The following is a 22,915-nucleotide window of genomic DNA, read 5'->3' on the forward strand; positions in this document are numbered from 1 at the left end:
TTTAGTTATATTGTAGCTCCGAGACAAAACCTTGGAATAATCACTTTCAGGTTTATCTTACAAGACAGTCGTTCTTTACAATCAAATATGTAAAGGATATGGTATAGTTCATATATTTTGATATATTATTTTATTGCTATTGTTTTGAAACAAATATATGAAAAAAATACAGTAAGACAACACAAATAAATAAACAATAACTCAAATTACAAATAATTGTTAGTGATTGGAACTAGCTATAGAATTTACATTATAATTGATACTATTGTTATGAATAACTATCATTGAACCCACATGTTTATGTTTGTATCAATATGTCGTATTATGTCACCAGTTATTTACAAATTGTCTGTCTTCTTACCTTTAATAATTTATCAATGGGTTCATCATGGCTGCCAAGAATCGCCGAAAGAATGACATGAGGGAGACAAGTGAGGGCGCCGATCACCACCGCAACGATATGAGAGACCGGTAACATGGTGTGCACCGCGAGGGTGGTAAAGAGAACCAGCCCCACCCCATCGGTAGGTACATGGGCGGGGCGCATGATTTGGATGGTGTAGGTGGAGATGAGGAGGATGAGCCAGAGGAAGAGGGCCAGGGGGGAAGAGAAGCGAGGTACGATGAACTCCAGACAGGATAAGGCTAGGAGACAGGTCAGGAGGAAGGTTGCCCCAATCAGAGAGGCCGCTCGTCCCAACACCTGATCAAAGTGCTGTGTTGGATGATATAGGAAGTGAAATGATAGATTGATATCAAAAAGCTCTTTTCTTTATATGCATACAAAAATACACTACTACATCACTGAAACAGAGAGCCAAAATTCACAAACTACATTAGAGACAATACAACCAATTTTTTTGTTGAAAATAGTGAAAATGCGTTTTAAAACCAGACAACCTAATAGACATATATGGAAAAGTGTAAGGCAGTTTAAATGAATCTTTAAAAACTTAACCAATTTCTAAATTTATATCAATGAACTTATAATGCAAGAATACATCTAAAGACTTAACTTGATGAAAAAATTTCACTGGTCTTAGCAATTCCTAAATATTTATCATATCAAAAGCATGATTACAGCAAAATCTAAGTTTTTATTTTGACATTTTGTTCTATTTTCAAAAATTCAAGGGAGGCATTCTCAAGCTCTTCTATACAGCTACACATTGAGTGAAATCTGAAGACGTGATCATATTGCTACATCAGTGAAAATAAAGACAATATCAATGTTCTCAGGGAACTTAACATTAGAATCTACATTGAATATACATGATGTAATGTGATACCCATTGATATTATTATGAGGTAAGCCTCTGTGCAGAAAAACAATGCACAGGAATTCTGAAAATATTAAATTACGAAATATAATCTACACACTGTCTCATATTCTGGGTAAATCATTGAAAGTTCAAGATAAGAAAGGAATGAATTCAAGAAACTGAATACCATTTTTAGTTCATCCATAAATACAATGTCATTGATTAAAGATGGCTAAACATCTGCCATTTCTAAATTTCTCAAGGACAAATTATTCTATTGAAAAAATTCATTCATTTTCTCTACAGAATAGAGCTGGCGTGAGAGACTTCCATTTATCTATGCTTTGGCACTGTACATAATCAAAGTAAGTATACAGTATCATTTTAAAGATTAACAGTATTAATTTTATACATCAGATATGCATCTTTTCAAATAAATAGCACGGCTAAAATTTCAGCCAAATCCTGTAACTGTACTGGAAGTCATTCCTATCATATAAAACTCCAATTTCTTGATTTCACCAGGGAACAATAGTCCATGGAGTAGAATGATTTAATCCTTCCCAAAAGACTGAGAGAGGGTTGTCCATGTTGAAAAAGGGAGAGAGAGGCGGTAAAAAATTGTAGAAGAAAAATTAAGGATTTCTCAGCCCTTTGCTCTGATTGCCAGAGAAAATTAAATTAATTAAATATATCTTTTTATTTCAACCATTTATTCCATTCACTTTCAGGAATACATAAGTGATTGGTATGCATTTAATTTAATTCATAGGTAATCTTGACCGAACAATTCTATTTTCAGAGCAGAAACAGATTTTTTGAGTATCAGAACACTAAATATATCCCTAAAAGTCTAAGTATGTATTATGTATGAAGTGACAAATGGTAAAATATCAAAGGATTGAAGGCAACCTCATCACTAAGTAAGATAAAAATTGATGGAAGGACAAAACTATGTGGAGTATATGGTGAATAAAAAGAGAAACATTTATGTCGGTTATAAGAACAATTATTCAACTATTGTAAAAGAGCCAAGAAAATGGAACTCAGTTTTCATCTCACCTCGATTTACAAATTATTGAGACCATTTTTTTCCATGAAATATAAAATTTGTGAATTCGTTCAAACTGTACATTTACCTCAAAGTTCAAAAGGGATGACCTTTTACACTCTCTTAATCAAAATGAGTCTGATATGAAACATTAGTTGCCACATTTGATTCATTATTCTTTGTAAAAGACTAAAAATCACAGGAAAAACTCAAAGAGTACAGTAAATGTGAATATATGAGGTAGAGTTTATTTCTGTTAGCATCCTTCCAGAAAGCTCGAGAGAAAGCAGATTTAAGGTTTAAAAAAATGTCCGTCAAAATTGGATGCAAAATGACTTGCGATTAGCATGAGGGGTCAGGAAATTGATCAAGGCTGGCATTTGCAATGAAGGATGTCGACGAGGAAGAAATTGGCAACCTATTTCTATTTATTGCTCTTACTGATTCTGTACTTTTACACTTGGACGGACAATGAATAATGAATGGATCAAAACAGCATGTGAAGGACATGCTGTTTATTCAGCGTCAAGCAGATGCTGTGTAATTTTAAGATACTATGTCTCTTTTGCAGCCAACATCAAATTCTGTAGGACTTTGCAGGAATTATGAATATGTTATGCATGTCCTATCTGTGAAATTTAAACTTGAGCAGGGTCCTAATATTCAAATTATGCAAGCAAACCCGTTCACTTGCTAGACTTCAATGTCAGACACTATTGAGTGACTGACTGGCTTTTTTCATCTTTGGTAATAACATACATATTAAGTGAGCTGTAAAGGGTACATGAGCATTTGTCTACATCAATAACCCACTTCTTGTAATGGCCAAAATTAAACTGATTGAATCTTTGCGCAGCATAAAACATACGACCATTCGGTGCAATGGTCTGAAAAATGAGACTATTACTTACTGGCTCTATAGCTCCTAAGTCGATTTGACAATAGTCATTATTTTCCCACTTTAAGACATTTTCAAGCTCCCTTTTATTTAAGGGAAGTTCTAAATTAGTATGGTCTTTCAAATGCCGTTGGAATTTAACCTTTTCATTTTTTGGCCTGCAAATGGAACATAGTACCTTTAAATTTGATTCAACCACCATCCGACCTATTTTTCCCTCAACAATTACCAGTAAGGAAATTTAGAACCACTGTTTCTCATAGGGAGCATTAGTCCTAACTAGGGGTATTTAATTTTAAGAAAACTCATAAAATGTAAGCAAAATGCCTGCTATGGCCTCGCACCTTAAAATATTGCATGAGACCACATGAATTGGATATGCCAAATTTTAGTTAATGTTTTATTCTGGAAATGCCGGGGGGATAAAATTTCACAGAATCAAATTAAAATTATACTAAATGAAAAATGACTATGAATAAATCATAACTCCCAATAGTTTTGATATTAATGTGTCTCGTAGGCAGCACCTTCCAGAAGGCATATATATAATTGTACAAGATAGGACAAAATGTTTGAATATGTTTGTGGAGCCAATGTCCTTAGAGACACGGTGACAGCTTAGCTTAGCTTAGTATAACAGCCATGTAATGAGCGAAGAAATAGAGGGAAGCCCATGTATTATAGCCCCCCTCCCTCCTCCTCCTCCCCCACCCCCTCCAAAAAAATGGTCATAAGAGGTAGTCTCATATCTCATGAGTCAATGAGAGTTATGCTTTTCAGTGAGATTGATTTCATGCAAGCCGTTAAAGTTGGGTTGTTTCTGCATCATTCGAATCATTCATACCAAGTAAATTATGCACAAAGATGCACATTTATCTTTTTTATCACATAACCAATGACTGTGGCAACATTCAATGTGTCTATGTCATTATGATTTCTTGCATTTATTGGCACTAATTTGACAATGACTATGGGGTCTTTTTATACAACAAAAAAGCAATTGAATATTATCATAGTTATTTACCTAGACCCCTTCCCATGCAATCTCCATTTATAAATTGCTGAACACTTTGAACCTCTTTTGAAACCAGGGGGTGTTTCACTAAGATCCTAAGTTGAACTTAACTCTAAGTTGGACTTAAAAATTATGGAGAGCCATTTGTAGCCTTAAAATAAAATATATTAAAAAGTGAAAATTCAAGTATTTTAGATTTTTTATAAATTCCACATCAAGAACATGGAATCTCCTTGATAATAGAAAATATGAATGATTTGAATCAACATTCTATGCCTTTTCAAATAAATTTTTCCAAAATATTTTCATAGATGCTAATGGCTTTCCATAAATGTTAAGTCCAACTTAGAGATAAGTTAAACTTAGGATCTTGGTGAAACACCCCTGGCTCACTATCTGAACTGTGTATGATATTGGGTTTCTTTCAAGTCATTACATTCACATCTTCATTAGATATCAAGTACACATCAGGAGTGTCATGGTCGAGTGGTTTAAGGCGCTTGACTGGATATGCGAAGGTCGAGGGTTCAAATCCCGACACGGCACTAATATCCTTTAGCAAGATATTAACCTGCACTTGCTACTCTCCACCCAGGTGTTAAATGGGTACCCGGTAGGATGCAAAAAGTTCATGTGGTTGGATGAGCAAGTGGCAACTGGCTGGAATGCTCCCCAGGGAGTGGAAAATGTGCATACATTGTATGCGGGTAAGCCTGAATCTGATGACCGGGGTAATAATATATCTGTAAAGCGCTTAGGCACATTGTTGTATCGGGCGCTATATAAAAGCGGAATATTATTATTATTATTACAAACAAAGCATGACTGGGCCCCGGCATAGTTCCATCCATATCTCGCACGTGATTTGCAACTGTTTCTTTATTATTATCATTAAAGATTTTTTACAAAATAGATAAGTTTGCTATGAGTAATCAAATGTTCATAGTGTACAAATGTTAGCATACATATACAAATGTATGTATTTTTCCCCTAAATAATCTTTTTGACCAAACTATTTAAGAAAGCTGTTATGTATGACAGAATCTCTGTGGATGGAATCCATTTTGCAGTAATTGCTGATTTACCAGGCATGATATTTTTTTCAAAGGTAATGTTTAAAATATGACACTATGAGTAAAGTTTTCTACTTCCACTAACAGGATTTCTTTGACAAACAAGAACTCACCTCAGCGTAGAAGAGGAAGAGTCCTATGAGGGCTCCCACTTGGGCCATCGCCAGCAGGCACAGCATCGACAAGAGCCACTTCCTCAGCTGGGCACAATACTTGGTATACAGGGACTCCACGTCCATCTGACGAAACTTATCCCTCAGATGGCGTAGCGACCATCCCCCGTGGTCTATGGTGTTGCCCCGCTCTCTGAAGAAGTCATCGAGGGAACCGAAGCTGATGACGTCGCCGTGGACCTGGCCCATCTGATAGTACTCCTGCTTCATGGTGGGATTCTTACGACGGAACGATGAAGATCGTAGTTTAAACATCAATGGATGAGGGGTGGTTGATCAATGAGAGTTTGTTGAAAGCATCGGGTTGAATAAACTGTGATCCACTGAAAATATTAGATAGTTTTCCTCAAAATCAGTTTGTATAATCAATGCTGGTTTCCCAGAAAGAATTGTCACATTAAAAAAATCTCACATAATTTTTTTTCCACAAGTCTCGCTAAAGATATCACTGCAATTAGGATACACACATCCACATCAAATCTAAATGAAATTTCACTGACTTGTATTCAAGTATTCGAAATCAAATCCTCCAAATTGATCCACTGCTAATTCCATCAAAATTCCTTCCACATAATATTATCCTCACAAGCGATACACATGCGGAGAAGTGATAAAACAGGAAGATATGTCTCTCAGGTTTGGCACTAATGTTCACTCCAGAGGGCTGCCAGACGAGACACTTTCAGCATCCTCTTCCATGTGGGAGGTGGCCGGCCACACAAACTCATTAGCAACATATCACCACCCATTCCTAGACATGGCAGATCTTTTCATCGGAGCTTCCATTAACCGTGATCGCTCATAAACTTGCCCAGCATTCTCATGGTCTACTCTTAACAGATGTTGCCATCAGATGCAATATTTCCCTCAATATTGCTGATTTCCACGGACATAGTCATTAGGGCTTTATTAAACTCACAAAATGTGCAAGCATGGATGCGTTCAGAGACATCTAATAAAAGCAAAAAATTGCATGACCTTTTGTATATTGATGTCAGCGGTTGAATATTTGACGCTCAATTTCACACGGACCCTAACCTAAGTGCCAACTTCTCCATCCATCATCACATACAAATTTAAAAAGAGAGAGTCCTTGACAACACTCCTATGTTCTTTCTTCTACTATGAAGACTCCAAATTCTTGTCTCAAACAATGTGTCAGTTTTGTTGAAAAAGTCTAATTCTTTGATCAGTAGAAATGATTCTAATGCTTCAGACTTCAAACCATCAGAGAAAGTAGCATGACTTTTGTTTTGCTTTAACAAGGAATGACAGAGACAAGAAGTTAATGACATCTCCATCTACCATGCATACATCAGTCTGCATTGATCAATCAAGAAAATATTCTGCTTTCAAACAGAATTATATGCTTAGGTTTTTTTACCTTTCTGAAATAGCAAAATGCTGATCAGTGATTCTGTAGAATAAACATGGGAGATGATCCATCAAATAAATAAATTGTTCAATTTTTCCCCAACATTTTCACACTTTAATTTGAATACTGCTACGTACATTCCAGATGCTTACTGCGAGGTATTCATCCTTTTCTTCAGCTTTGCACGGCAATCACAAACAACACAGCTATGATAAAACGTATCTTCTCATCCTTTAATCCTTTAATCCTTGATGATCAGTGGTGGCATATGGCTACGGTTTGGATTAGGAGATGTTCATAGTCCGTAATTATGATCCCATATATCCAATCTCTTCCTCATTGATCTGGAAATATTTAATGAATTAGATGAGTCGCTCCTTGGATGATGAATTTATGTTGGTTCTGCAGACAAATATGAAATGAATAAAGAGCAAAATGGTAATTATCATATCATCATGATAAAAAAATTCAGACATTTTCTAATCAACAAAATTACAGTATAACACATATACTTATCGGTACCAGAATATGCTGACGTATATAATCATGGTAAAAATGGAATGTTGAAAAATTACACAAGCCTTCTTTCACCACATAATTTCTTGACGACAGTTCAGTTCCAGGAAATGGACAGTTCTTTAATTCCAAGTAGAGTTGTTAAACTTAATGAGAACAATATTACTGAATATATCCATCAATTCACAAGGCTGTCTACAAAATAACTTGTATTGAAACAATGTGTATTCCAGAATAACGACATAGAGTTATCTATTAAGAGGCAGAAGGGTGTCAAATGCTGTAAATGATATGATTGAGCAGGCGCTATTATGCCTGCATTGGGTAATATGATATGTTTACTACCGTAAGTATTTAATTACCTGTAGAAACAGTGATGTACTGTACATTTTGGTGTGTAGGTGTGTCAACCTATTGCGTTAATCATTACATTGGGAATGTTTTTTTCTTTTTCATTCACTTGTGTTACGATATGTCAAATATCGATACTGAAACGATACCACTCTTCCAGAATAAATGGCCGACTAAACATATACACAGGACTACGTCCTCACTTTATTTGTGTATTAATCTACCACCATCACCATGTAACATGGTGGCAGCAAGGATGTCTAAATATGGAAGCCTGAATCCACTTTTGCACAGTTCCATAAACGTGTATTTCAAATTGGCAATTATGATTAATCTTTTATGTTCTTAATTTTGGAGTGACATGAGTTTTATGAACACGTACAGCCTAATGTTCCTGAAATCAAAACACTACCAGTAGGAGTGTCAATATATTTCTTGCTTCATCCATCAAATGCGATCCAAGGGCAGATTGTGTTACAGACGGCCTTCTGGATGAATTCAGAGTGAAATGGTACATTTCTATGTAAATGTTGAGAATTCTACAATAGCTTTGCTTTCATCCATCAAACAGATCCTACTCTTAGGTGGATAATGTTGCATACATGGCATGTAATGTTAAAGGGAACTGTCCATCCTATGATTTTAGACCAAAAAAAAGTATGAATTTTTTGCTCTCACTTTGGGTAATTTTTTGGCAATCATCATTAATCTGTACATAGGCAAGTAATAAATACTGATGGATGTCAACAAATGTTAAATAAAACTCCTAAATGATTTCAGACATATGATGGAATTCCTCTGTCATTTTGGATAATTCTGCAGTTTTGCTTTAATAATCCATCAATAATAGATCATAATTGTGCAGAAAAGGTTCCATGTTTGCTATGCAATATTAAAGGGAAAGTCTCTACATCATGATTTCAGAGATTTTTGCTGTCAGTTTAGGTAATTCTACAACAGTTTTGTAGATAGCAGAGCATATGTAGGTTCATTAATAATGTTGCATGTTAATTTAAAGGGGGAAAATTCGAATTGTATGATTTCGAACAAAAGATGGTATGAAATTTTGCTCAAACAATTCTACAATACCACATAAAAAGTATTGATATTATGAAGGTTTACTTTAATCATTCAGGCATTGATTCAGAGTTTCCTTTCACATTAATAAAGGCGACCGTATGCATGGATTACTCTCTAAAAAAAAAATCAAGTGATCATGGACGTCACCCCTCTGGAGAGTGAAAATGTAGTGAAAATAGAGTGAACATTCACTCTTTTCTTCTTAGAGAGCACTCTAAAATCATTCGATTTTCACTCCTAAACAAGTGATCACGGATGTCACTTCCCAGAAAATGAAAATAGAGTGAAAATACACTCTTTTTTTTTTTTAAGAGAGTAAATTGTGAGTTGAGATCTAAAGGACATTAGCTCATTTAATGCCCTTCTGGCTCTCAGCACACCTTTTCTCTTCTAAATAAAAATACTTGCTATTACCGGTATGCATTATTGCTTTATCCACAACTCACGAAAAAGTTCGAAAACAATATATTGAACTCTACATTTAAAGGCACAAGGTATACAATTCTAGGAATGAATGAACATTGAATGGAGCTGTTGTATTAGTTCACTGTCCTTTAGTTACCCAGCCAACCCTTAATAAAGAGGAGTCAAAATGAGTTATTAACATGCCTGCATAAAAGAACATTGTTCTCTTATGGGAGGTCGAATTGATCATTTATGATATCTTTTTATATTGTACCTGGAAATGTAGTTCATTACACCTAATGCCTCACCACGTCTCTAATTGCTATCTCATGTCATTGTCTATATTTGGTACCTGGCAGGAATTAATTCCTTGAAATGTTGGAGCGATGTAATGTCAGCTAACTAGGCTAAAGCCGGGTAATAATAAATGCGCCTCGGAATAGAATTTCTAGATAGGCGGCACTATAAAAATGCCTATTATTATTATTATTATTATTATTATTAACTCATTAACCTATTTTCAGCTAATGCTTTCTAATGGCAACTCACATTAACAAATTTATCATGTTTTATCTATAAGTAGACGATGCTATCGGAAGCAAGATAAATACTTGTATGTACAGGCTTCGCAAAGATAAAGCAATAATAGAATTTAGTCTTTGTAAATGCCATTAAATTTAGCCTCTATAACAAATAAATAAAGATATGTGTCATTCCTTATCACAATAAACTTTATTAGGCAACTCAAAAATAATTCTATATAAAAGAAGCAACTTTTATTTGATTGACTGTCAATGTTTTACCCGAAGGCTAGAAAAGTAATTATATGCCTGTTAATAAGCAACTAGATGACCTACAGTTTATGGCCTATCTGAGGGACTTGGTATTGAAAATTAATGCTCTTCCAAAAGGCAATAACTTTGTTTTGAGCCTGTAACATCTCATCGAACAACTGCTTTATTGCTGTGCCGTCATGCCTTCATGTCTTCTTGGCTTTTTGCCTTTTTACTACAAATAATTAGATGGCCTTTTTACTAAAAGTAATTGGATGGACTTTTCCCCCTTGCTTAATAAAGCCTGTCTGATAAAACCTGATCATTTATTTTGTGATGCAAATATTATGGTCTGATTGTAAATAATCTGTCACATTTGACATTAATGACAGAGATTATACAACCTGTTTAAGCAAAGATACACTCACTGAAACATGAAATTTGTGGCATATTCAAACAAATTTGTGTAGTTTAAGGGCAATATCTTAACAACAGTCCTATGATAATGATACTCGTTTTTTATTACTTGAATTTAATATCATAACACCTTCTCTCTCCCCCCCCCCTCTCCTCCCCCCCCCCCCCCCCCCCTCTGTCTCTCTCTCTCTTTCTCTCTCTCTCTCCTTTCTCTAATTCTGCACTCTTGTGCTAATTATGGCTTTTTAATAATGGAAAGATAAATCAAACACAGTGCTTAAATACATGTTTTAAATAAATACAATAAATGCAAGTGCTCTTTCCCTGTCATCTAATTTCCTTACTAAACCCTCTTTCTCAGACTGATTAAAAGTAGAGAAAATGTCATCTTAAATCAAGAGCTGGTAATTCTCAGTTTGATTAAAGGCCATAAATATAATACATAATTATATCAGAGTGGTTACTTGAGAAATGACAACATACAGAACCAAGTCCCTTTCCCTATATTTTCATCTATAGAGAAGCTCAATCTCGAAATTATTTTCAAATTGCTGACATCTTCCCTGCGGTCTCCAGACATGATTTATAAGACTCATTCAACTTTTCCTGCCTAGGTGTTTACATTGCACACTCCTCCATCATGCCCAAGTAATTGTGTGTCATGTCTCAATATTCAACATTCCTACTGTTCCAAGCTGGATCCATATTTTATGGATGCACTCACACCCCCTTTCACACCTAAACGATAGACCTGACCATTTCTACCCTGTTCTCGATCCCCTGCCCTTAGTAGAATCAAACTCTTGATTGATGCACTAATTACCCTTTATTGATGCACTCATACCCCTTTCACACTAAAATCACGGATGTCTCAATTATTCAAAATTCTTACTCCACTCCAAACTGGATCCATATGTTATTGATGCATTCACACCCCTTTCACACTTCAATCGTTCCCCGACAACCATGCGAGTGACAGAAATTGGAATGTGCCTCATGTCTCCATCTTCTCATGTTCTTTGTAAAATCCTTACCTGAAAATCTTTCATCATACCCATCAATTGTGTGTCACGTCTGATATTTAACATTCAAGTAAAATGTGGTTCTCACAGATACATTCAAAGCCCTTTTCCACCTTAATAATAGCTCTATCTAACTATAAATGTGAAGGGCAGTAACATGAAAAGAGAGAGTGCATAGTAATGTAAAAAACTGTTTTTGTATAAAGGTCTCCACAGAAAAGGAAATATTTTGTACAAGCAAATTTTTCCCAAGAAAATTTATACTAAATTGCTCTCTCCTCTGATTACCAGTATTCTATATACAGAAAGGAGGCAAAGTTAAGATTACCGCGATATTTTTTCAAGAAATTTGTATTGAAAAAAACCCACCATATTATTTCACTTTTATCAGATTACACAGCGTATAATCCTTCGTTTGAATCCATTTTGTCCTCTGCACACTCACAAAGCTACTATCAAATTAAATGTTATACAAAAGATATAGCTTGTTGAGAGCTAGAAGGTTTTTACTCTTTTAAAAGGTATGAACAAACGCCCTTCTGATCCTCAGCAGAGAATACTAGCTATGCTCTGAGAACCACAAGAGCAAGAATTCATATTAGTCTATACTGTTCTACTTCTTACCAGGTGACATACAAGATGGCGACCATAATTTAACAAAATAGCAAAGGTAATGGATTGCTCTCTCATGTGAATGTGTCTTAAATTATATGGAGAGTGCATAGCTTTGATTAGTTATTGATTTATGGCAGTAAATGGAGAACAAATTGTTATCATAGCCCTGGGCAGCATAAACAGGTGAATTTATTGATGCATATAACAGTATAAGTTCATTAGCAATTTGGATCAATTACATGTATGAGGTATCTGCAATCGTGGCTGCAGTGGTATGGTTTGGATGAGGAGGCTGACTACTGAAATATTTCAAACTATAAAATGGATAGTCATAATCTTGTGTACATTTTCCTTTTCACTAATATCTCAAATAACATATTCACAGACTTTTGAGAAAAATCAACGCAATATTATCAATATTATCAAAATATCAATATTAGTGAAGTAAAATGTTGCTCTTACTATTTAGCTCAGGATGTATATAAGGCAGTGTATACTTAAGTACTAGTATTGACCAATAAGAAAAATAATTGTTTAGATATTGTCTTTTAGAAATACACTCTTCTTCTTCTTTTTTTAGCCTCCATTTCCTTTTTTTTCTTCACCATCCTCTTCCTCAATCTCTTATTTTCTTCCTCTGTTTCTCCTCTCATCCAAACGCTATAAATAAAAGGTGATTGATGTCTGCACTTTTCTTGAATCATTATTATAGATAATACACCAACTGGGACTGGATTCTGTCATATAATCATTCAAGTATAACTCTTGATATAGAATTAATATTTCATGATGTGGCTAGCAGAAGGGCGTAAGTGTGTCGCGCCGTTGTCCTAAATGCAGAAGTGAAATACTGCATGAATTTTCCTCAAGTAATCATTTCACAAAGGAGTTAGTAAAATGGGTTTTTTGGCAGTCCATTAAAGTCACTTATAAAGGACCTCAGTTGTTTGATTTCTCAATACTCAATCTCAATTTATCCATGATTGCTACTGGACAGAAATCTATTTTCTGTAACAAAGTAATCCACAGCTAGTCATGACTGAAGAAAAAAGAAAGAAAAATAACTTGGAAGAAATGATTAAAAGAAAGTTTTGAACTTTCTATAGGAAATAGTGGTAGGTGTATGTATCTACATATATATATAAAACAGGTTATAGATAAAAGAAAGATAAAAACCTGATGTAAAACATTGTTTGATATCATACCATGGGGTCGTTGACAGAAATCATGGTAGTTGGGGAGTTGTGACTTCTTCCCCACAAGTGTAATTTAAAGTGATGATCCTTCTGTAAATGCTTCCAGCACTGCATGAGGTATAGATCAAACGCAATAAAATCTGATAGAACCAGAGAGTCGCAGCCAGCTATCACCCCATACATCTTTCTCCCTCCCTCGAGATATTAATGCTCATAACTGTCATGGAACCTCAAAACAACTCAAGACTCCTACAACCCATCGCTAGGCAACCAAGGGGATTGCGTCAGATGCTGGTATACACCAATTACCCAAATTACATGTGTTTGATCTGCGGCATTGGAATCACTGACAACAAAATCGCTCAAAATCAATTCTTTTTTTCATCTTGTGAATTACAGGTTTTGGAATCTGTTGCCATAGCAACTGGCTCAACTGTGTTAGACAGCCTAGATATGACAATGGTTTGACATATTTCTTCCCTCTTTTGTTCTCAGGAAAAATTGTGGGGTAGAGAATGGCATTTAATTGGAAAAGTAGTCCAGTATGATAACTCAGTGGGTGGATTATGATGTCAGTGTAATTGGTTCATTCATGATACTGTGATCATATCTCCGAGGAACTGATGCTAATAATTAACAAATAACAGTGTTCACTAACATGGCTGGTCCCTGGCTCTATAATGCTTATGTTTTCTACGTTTCTACTTCAAATATAGGTAGGCCTTCAACCTAATGAGAAATTTTACCACCGTAACTGTACAAAATATCTATTTTCAATACATACTACAGTTTGACAATTGGATGAATGTACCGATTATATTAGAAACATGCTCTCTTCCATGAGCATTTCAATAGGCCCAGTTACATATCCCAAACACCATTAAAACAAATCATCAATGTTTTGGGCTACCATTAACACTGATTAATACTGATTGTTCAATGAGTGGTGCGGAAGCGAAGAGAGTCACGTAAGCAAAAATCGATATCATTTCAATTATTTATGTTTCCAATAAAACATTACAAATCAATTATTAATATTTACAGCAATTTAGGAATACATATTGAAAACAGAGGGGCAGGAGTTTAAAAAAACCTGACTCCAGAGGTGGCTTTTTGGATTTAGAAATTTTGTTGTGCTTCCTGGTAGTTGGCAAAAAAAAACGGAATGTGAGAGAAATCAAAGATTTTTGGTTGCAGTGTAGATGCAGCTAAATGAGAATGATTACAAACCAATTACGGTGCATTCTAAGAAACAATCAGCCCAAGCCTTAAATGAAATTCAAGCACCTTTCCTCCTTAACTATATATATCAAAAATGTGGAAAAGAAAATGTGGCTATAATTTGGAATAACGTACAGAGTTTGTGCTGTAAGATTAATTTGATGTTGTGCAGAACCATTAAACATACATTGAACACCGTTTGATTAGTCTGGTAAATTTATGAGGATATTGAGGGCGGGGTAAACAGAATATATGTGAGCTAGAGATCTAATTGGCAGTGAATCAGGAGAACTTCTTAACAAGATGTCTCAGTCCTGATGAGTTATTTCTCAATAAATCAGATTTTATAGAGCACCTTCTTTCCTCAGCTCTCTGCTGTGATCTAGAAACTATGTTTGATCATTTAAAATGAACTGACAGATTGTACTATTTATACTTTTAATAGAACTTAATAAATCCAACATTAATCAAAAATAATAAACCATGCTTCACATTAACTATGGCATTTGCATTGAGGTAAAACAAACATGGACAAAAGAACAATTAAGATGAATTAAAGAAGATTATGTCACTAAAATTTCAATGCTATCTCCCCCCCCCTCCCCCCAGTAATTGAAATCAATTTTTTTTTAAATTAAACAATACTTAGAAAAGCACTTATAAGGAAATCAACATGCAGTATAATTTCCTAAAACAACCCCCCCCCCCAAAAAAAAAAAAAAAAAAAAAAACAACACCAACACTTACTATCATGTGCTGCACCATACCTATATGCTTTCTATTTTTGTCTTTTTAAATCTGAAATGTTTTTGGACCCTTATAGCTGAGCTGTTTTCAATACAATCATAAATATTGTTTTCTCTCTAGAATTCAGGTAGAAAGTATAAAGCATGTATTTGTAATGCCATTTGGGATAAGCTCCATGAGTCCATTGATCTAGTTAATCTATACCTGATGTGAAACTACCAGTGACATTCTTCCTGAGTATACTTTCCTAATAATTTCCTAAAACACCCCCCCCCCCAAAAAAAAAAAAAAAAAAAAAAAAAAAAAAACACCAACACTTACTATCATGTGCTGCACCATACCTATATGCTTTCTATTTTTGTCTTTTTAAATCTGAAATGTTTTTGGACCCTTATAGCTGAGCTGTTTTCAATACAATCATAAATATTGTTTTCTCTCTAGAATTCAGGTAAAAAGTATAAAGCATGTATTTGTAATGCCATTTGGGATAAGCTCCATGACTCCATTGACCTAGTTAATCTATACCTGATGTGAAACTACCAGTGACATTCTTCCTTTATTTCCTTTTTATTTGAAAAGAAAAGGGGAAAAAAAAATTGTAAAAAGTATTACAAGAAAGATAATTTATTTTCATCCCTGTATTATAGTTCAGAAGAGACATGCAGCAGTATGTTAATTTTTGTCATTCCTGGTTATTGTTATCTCTACTCTTACACTCAATTATCTATGTTAAAATATAATTTTTGAAGTTTATTATCCAATGTATACACAAAATTGAGAATGATCCCATCTGTTTGGATTGAAATCAATAAAGTTTAATTTGAATTTGAGTTCTATACCATGCAGGACACCCCCCCCCCCCCCCTCTGTAAAAAAGGAAAGCTGTCTTTTCCTAATCGTCAGTGCCATGTTTCTTGAAATTTGTTATCAGCACCAAGTTACAACAATAAATATAAACTAATAAATTGCTGCATTTGGATTGTAGTTGGTTACGAAGTCCATATACAGTATACAGTACTAACATATTTTAATCAAGCTGCCAAGCTGTCTACCAGATTGAATAACATATGATATCCCTCTACTCTAATATTCTAGATGAGTACCTTACACGACTGACAAGTGACTGGTGAAATCCTCGTGTGTAAGCTAAGATTTTGACCAGTTTAAAGTCAATAAACTTGAAATGTCATGGAGACTGAAGCCTCACAGAATAATATCCTCCCTATACTCCAGGGATCGAACCAGAAGCAGTTTCATCAGAAGTTCAAATACTATGTACACGCATCCAGGCACTTCTTCCTCAAGGCTCGTTCACATAATATCAGGAGATTTGTCTTTTTTTCTCTCTTTTTTTTCCAAGGACGTAAGAGTATCGGTGTACACTGCACACTAATAGTGGCTATATACATGCTTTAAGCACAGATACATGTTTACTTCTATGGCACACACTCACATCTTTTATTGTAAATACATCAGACAATTATTTGCTTCAGCATGGCATATCCCTCCTCAACACACAGGATTTCACCTTCCCTGGTTATCACTTCAACGTTTCAAAGTTTCGAGGTTTCAAGTACATTCAGACCCTTGGTTACCCACAGCTATTCCTTATTTCATCCTTACTAAACATTTATACACATGTAACAAATAAAAGTTTTAAAAACATTTTTTTTTCATTGCTGCAGTAACCACCATGGTTTACAATCTCATTCTGAATGACCCTTTACTCAACTCATCTGCCATTTAAGACATCATGTAGTCCCATGTGGAGTGGGATTTGTAAGGTTTGATTGGACACTTTGTGAATGTGGAGTTTAAATGAACAACTGTACTGATTTACTTTGTCATTGATGATTTATGCGATTGACTGAACGTTTATTTAGCCTTGTTCTACGACTGGATGTATCCCGACTGACTGTGTTCTTATTAAACAATGCACAATCTAAGCGAGAGATAAACGCTTTAATATGTCATTAAAATTCATGTACTGCTAAGTCCATGATGTTTAATAATAATGCTAAAAAAATTACAATGTGTACTAGTATGATCTAGTGTAACAACTATTTACGTAAAAACATGTGAAAACCTTTTAAACCGCAAAAACTCTCAGAAATTGGCTTACATTTTTTGCATGCTTGCCTCAAGGGGCATTGCCATGCTTTCGATTATCTAGCATTTTGTTTCAAAATACAAAAGCTGAGAAATAAATTTTCTAAAAGAAATATTCACATATAAAATGGTATGCCATGTCAAAAAAGGTCTCTTACATGACAAAAATAGAAAGTAATAATGGAACAGAGAATAATAGGATCATCCATGTTTTACAATTGAAGATTTCTATCCATCTCCAGACCTATGAAATGGGTTATCGCTTAATCCCCTATGAAATAGGTTTACAGATGATATCTTCCAAAACAGCAACTCTATCTTGCATGGAAATTTTGTACAGAGGAGAAACAAAAACAAAACAACAACAAAATAATGGAAGTATCTTCTAGAAAGATCAAACTAGAACTCAATTACTGAGACCTGAATTATATTGTTGTCAGAAGCTTAAAATCAGGATTCGTGGATTATGAATAAATGGATAAAAAGAGGTGCCAGACCTTATGACTTATGAGTACTACATAACAGTTTTCTTAATCCTTTCTGACAAAATCTAATAAAATCTTTATATCCTCAGCAGAAAAAGAAAACACAAAACTATTATAGATCACAGGTTTGATATTAAGTTTGATAGATTTTTCTATTACCTTGGGTATAGTTTATAAATATATTTCATCTTTCTATTTCCATACCTTCAGAGTTGTAAAATATTTGGACAATGTCACATGACACGAGTGATAATATCCATTAGTTTCTATGAAATACAGAAAAGAGTTATACCATGGATGTTCTTGTAGTAATAGGCTACGAAATTGCATCACCTTCTTTTTTGTGAGCTAAATAGTTCATAAACATAAACCAATTCTAGTGTGCACATTATAAGGACATGTGAGGAGAAAGAAAAAAAAAGCAGAAAACAGCGGCAGGGGTCAGCATTAGCAGACTAGGTCATAAACAAAACAAAAAGGGCTTTAAGATTCAGAAACACCCCACCTATTTTGACAAATTATTTATTAAGAGATATTGCAGAACCCAATTTTTCTATCACGATCCATAATATAAGCAAACTAGATGGAATTCGACTGCGCGCAGTCGAAAATGATGCCTCCGTTAAAGAGCAATTTTACAAACCAAAACAGAAAAAAACTAGAAATGCAATCGTGTCACAACGATGTGCGTGCAATGACGCCATGTTTCTACGTGTCAAACGAAGGAGCTACTCTTTGACTATCCAGAGCAATATGAAAGAAGTCTGTAGCTTCTGTGATAGTGGAGATAGTTAGGGCGAAAGAAAGGTCACCAAAACGGCCCGAAACGGAAAAATTGGTGCCTGGACGGTCACGCATGAGGGTTTCCGGAGAACGAAGAATTTAGTGACCTTGAAGGAATGCTAGAGACTACGCCTACGAATTTTGAAGGGAATTGGAGTAGAGGAAGGGATCTAGAAAGGGCTCGCAAGCACTGCGTGCAAAACCAATATGACTTGGTGCATGATGAACATGTTACGACGCGTGCTTTGGCACGAACGGCCGCCCATACTAACACAACCGAATAACAGTCTTAACAAATGACGTCATGGAAACTCGGCGGAATTCGTACTTGTTCAAATGTGATTTACTCACAATTTTGTGCGTGAACATATACCATACTTGGTATCATTCGAAAGGGCACTTCAGTGCGGTCAGTTTGACACCATTGTCATCTGCGCAAAACGTACTGCATGCATCAAACGCGCTAATACGTAAAGCATCGTAAATTCATCATTTTTGGCGATAACTTGGCGAATAGGGCATTACAATTTACCAAACTTAGCAGACAGTTGTCACGTATATGGATACATGTGTCTGCCAAGTTTCATTGATGTAGGTATAAAGATCGCCGGTTTAGAGCAAGTTGAAGTTATTTCTCAATTTTCTTGAAAATGGCGAATTTGGAGGGCAATTTTCTCATATTTGGTCAGTTATAGGGTATATAATTTTGTACATGGCTGGAAAGGGCATATCTTCAAGTATCTAAATCCAAAAAAGGGTACGGGTTTGCCAAGCCATTATGGAGATACGGCCACAGAGAGAAAGCCAATTCCCAGAACTTTAGAGGGCGCTATTTATGTTTTGCATAGTCATTGGAGCATGAAATTTGGCATGGCTATGTGCAATTATGAGATAAGGATAATGTGAGATTTAAACACAAAACGGAATTTATATGAGAAAGTTATGGCAGTTTTAGATTTTTAGGGGTCCATTTTTTAAGAATTTGAGAGATTTTTGACGCAGTCAGTTTCAGATTTGAATTTTGAGTACGAAGATGGCATTTTGAAGGTCAGGTTATACGTCGCAGATGAAAGAACATCTCTTAGACTATCTAGAGAAATTTGTTAGAAATGTGTAGGATCTAGGATAGTGGAGATAGGAAGGAAGATAGAAAGGCCTTAAAATGGACCAGAAACGGACAAAATGGCGCAGATGAAAGAACATCTCTTAGACTATCTAGAGAAATTTGTTAGAAATGTGTAGGATCTAGGATAGTGGAGATAGGAAGGAAGATAGAAAGGCCTTAAAATGGACCAGAAACGGACAAAATGGCGCCTGGACGGTTATGCATGAGTGATTTCGAAAATCGAAAAAGTAGGTGACCTTGATGAGATGCTAGAGACTATGCCTATGAAATTTGAAATGAAAAGGACATGAGGAAAGCACCTAACTAGGAATCACAAGCACCATGTGTAAAACGAATGCGATTTTCTGACGAGGAATATAATTATAAGGAGGAGAATATTAATGGGGCAGAATGTGAACGAAAACAAGGCAATGACGAAGGTTCGTCATTGCAAAAATTGAATTCACGTTCAATGGTAATCCATTGACAGGTTCTCAGAATATTGTGATTACAAGCAATTTCTCATATACATATATGACCCTTTGATCTTTGACCTCATGACCATAAAATCTACTCAGTTCATTGGCTCTGCAAGATGTTCTGAGTTAAATAGTAATCCATCTGTCAGTTCTAATGAGAATGCGTTCACAAGCTATTTTTGCATACATAATGGGCCCATGACCTTTGACCTTTGACCTTATGAACCAAGAATCTACTCAGTTCATTGGCTCTGCAAGTAACAAACATGACCTAATTTTGGCATGAATCCATCAATCGGTTCTTGAGATAACGCGATCCCAAGCTGTTTTTGCATTCATAATGTGCGCTGTGGCCTTTGACCTTTGACCTACGTGCTCCAAAATCTAATCAGATCGTCTTCCTATGGTGATACACACTATCACTAAGTTTGAAGTTTAAATCTCCAGTGGTTCTTGAGATATCATGATAACAATCTCAATGTATGGAATTTCATAAGTTGACCTCTGTGACCCTTGACCTTTGACATACGTGCTCCAAAATCTAATCAGATTGTTTTCCTATAGTGATACACACTATCACTAAGTTTGAAGTTTAAATCTCCAGTGGTTCTTGAGATATCATGATAACAATCTCAATGTATGGAATTTCATAAGTTGACCTCTGTGACCCTTGACCTTTGACATACATGCTCCAAAATCTAATCAGATCGTCTTCCTATGGTGATACATACTATCCTTAAGTTTGAAGTTTAAATCTCAAATGGTTCTTGAGATATCGCGCTAACAAACTCAATACAAGGAATTTCATAAGTTGACCTCTGTGACCTGTGACCTTTGACCTACGTACTCCAAAATCTAATCAGATCGTCTTCCTATGGTGATAAATACTATTCCTGAGTCTTAAGTTTAAATCTTAAATGGTTCTTGAGATATTGTGATAACGGTCAAACGGGACGGACGGACGGACGTACGGACGGACGGACGGACAACCCGAAAACATGATGCCTCCGGCACCACCTTCGGTGGCGGAGGCATAAAAATAGCTTCTGTGATGTCTAAACAATTTCTGTGTGCTCTTGGATACAGAGTGCAGTGACCCTAATAGATCTGTTACCTGTGCTAGGCAGCAGCTAATGATCGATGCATGTTGAGAAACATTAAAAGTGCGGTCATGAAATCGCTTAGGGTGCTAATAGAATCACAAACAACATCTAATGGGATTTGTTTTTCTTGTCACGCTAAATGTGGTACCTTCAGGGAGGATGATGGTTTAGGAGAATCGTCAATAATTAAATAAAGAGCATGTTTAACTTCCTTCTAAAATAATTTGATCACATATCTGTTGAGCAAAAGTTGACGTTTTCTTTGCAAGCTATTTGCATGATAGTGATTACCATTCATGTGTGATATATGTTAAGGGTGTATGATTGGTAAGCTTAAACCCCCAGCCTCCTCTATCCCAGATCTTAACCTTAATTTGTTTTCTTCAAATTAATATTGCTTTCTCTGTTTCATGGGCACACATCTTGAGCCTTTCTTCTTCAAGAAACTTAAGGATCATACAACACATACTCCAGCTACAATACCATTTAATCAATTTTAATTAATTTTCATACGAAATGAATTCTTAAACTTAACACTTGACCCAACTTCATACCTAACCCTATCCTAACAGTAATCCTTAACCAAATCATAATCCAAGCTCTATCTCTCCCTCTCTCCCTCTCTCTCTCTCTCTTTGAAACCCGAACCCTGGAGCAAACACCAGATCACTATCAAAAGACTTGCCTTTTATTGTATTTTGGGGGGAGACAAAACTAATCACAATGAATTACAGCAGACCTAAAATGGCCCAAAGGAAATCAAAATCTTCCCTCTTCATCAATTTGTATCTCCATTAATTTCTCCGCTAGACTGTTCAAGCAGCTGGGGGCAGTTTAAGCAATTAAAGTTCTTGATATGATCTGCACTAAGCGATAAATCTGAAGTCTGTTATCATTGCCTGACAGCATTTCACTACCTTTGCTTTCTTTGCCATTTTCAAATGATAAATGGAAATAAACATCATTCTTGTCATCAGTTGACTTTGGAAATGTCAGGATTATGATTTTCTTTCAATCCTTCTTTCTCTCTTTCTCAATTTTCTTTCTCTCTATCAACTCCATATCTATCTCTTTGTTTTGCTATCCTATTTTCCACCTATTTCTTGTATTTCTATCTTTCTCTCTCTCTCTCTCTCTCTCTCTCTCTCTCTCTCTTTGCATAGATGGGGAGGTTTTGGGGTTGATAAAGCATCCTCATTTACATCTTTCTCTCACACCGATCTGAAATATGATGCCTGGTCACCTTCATCATCCTCAGCATGCATCAATATATTCCACTCTCACTGGAATACAAATTCCTCATTTGGGTCAATCCAATCTCGTTAAAAAAAGTCCAAAGAGCAGCCGATTTTCAAAATTTACTTGCCTAGGGGAGCCACTTAAAAAGCTGACCTGCAAGACTATCTATTCAGATTAATCTTAATTATGGCTATGGGATAAAAAAAAAAAGTATTCAGAATATACACGGATAAGGTAAATTACAAGATTAAAAATAAAAACTTTAAAAATCATTATAATAACATTTAAACTGACACATGAATGCCATTTAGTAAAACTGTTTTGTAAATCTACATTGTCAAAATATCTAGAAAATAATGTATTTCAAGTGTCAGAAGAGAAGAAAACCAGTTTTAATAATCAAACTGTGCTTACAACGCTAC

The 22,915-nt window shown here is 35.3% G+C and overlaps 1 protein-coding gene across 3 annotated transcripts in view; it reads right to left on the reverse strand.

Annotated features, from left to right (window-relative positions):
- LOC575180 (adenylate cyclase type 2) overlaps window positions 1-7,245 on the reverse strand; it is a 37,756-nt gene extending 30,511 nt beyond the window's left edge. For 2 of the 3 annotated variants that reach the window (XM_030975739.1, XM_030975737.1), the window contains exons 1-2: window positions 5,413-7,245; window positions 362-715 (exon numbers count right to left, since the gene is read on the reverse strand). In XM_030975739.1, the coding sequence (XP_030831599.1) occupies window positions 362-715; window positions 5,413-5,727 (669 nt within the window). In that variant the 5' untranslated portion in view covers window positions 5,728-7,245. The remainder of the gene's footprint in view (window positions 1-361; window positions 716-5,412) is intronic. The other variant, XM_030975738.1, reaches the window with a different exon arrangement.
- Between the last annotated feature and the right edge of the window lie 15,670 nt (window positions 7,246-22,915).

Source organism: Strongylocentrotus purpuratus, unplaced genomic scaffold (genome assembly GCF_000002235.5).
Source record: "Strongylocentrotus purpuratus isolate Spur 01 unplaced genomic scaffold, Spur_5.0 spur5_scaffold_8, whole genome shotgun sequence".
Classification (NCBI taxonomy): Eukaryota; Metazoa; Echinodermata; class Echinoidea; order Camarodonta; family Strongylocentrotidae; genus Strongylocentrotus; species Strongylocentrotus purpuratus.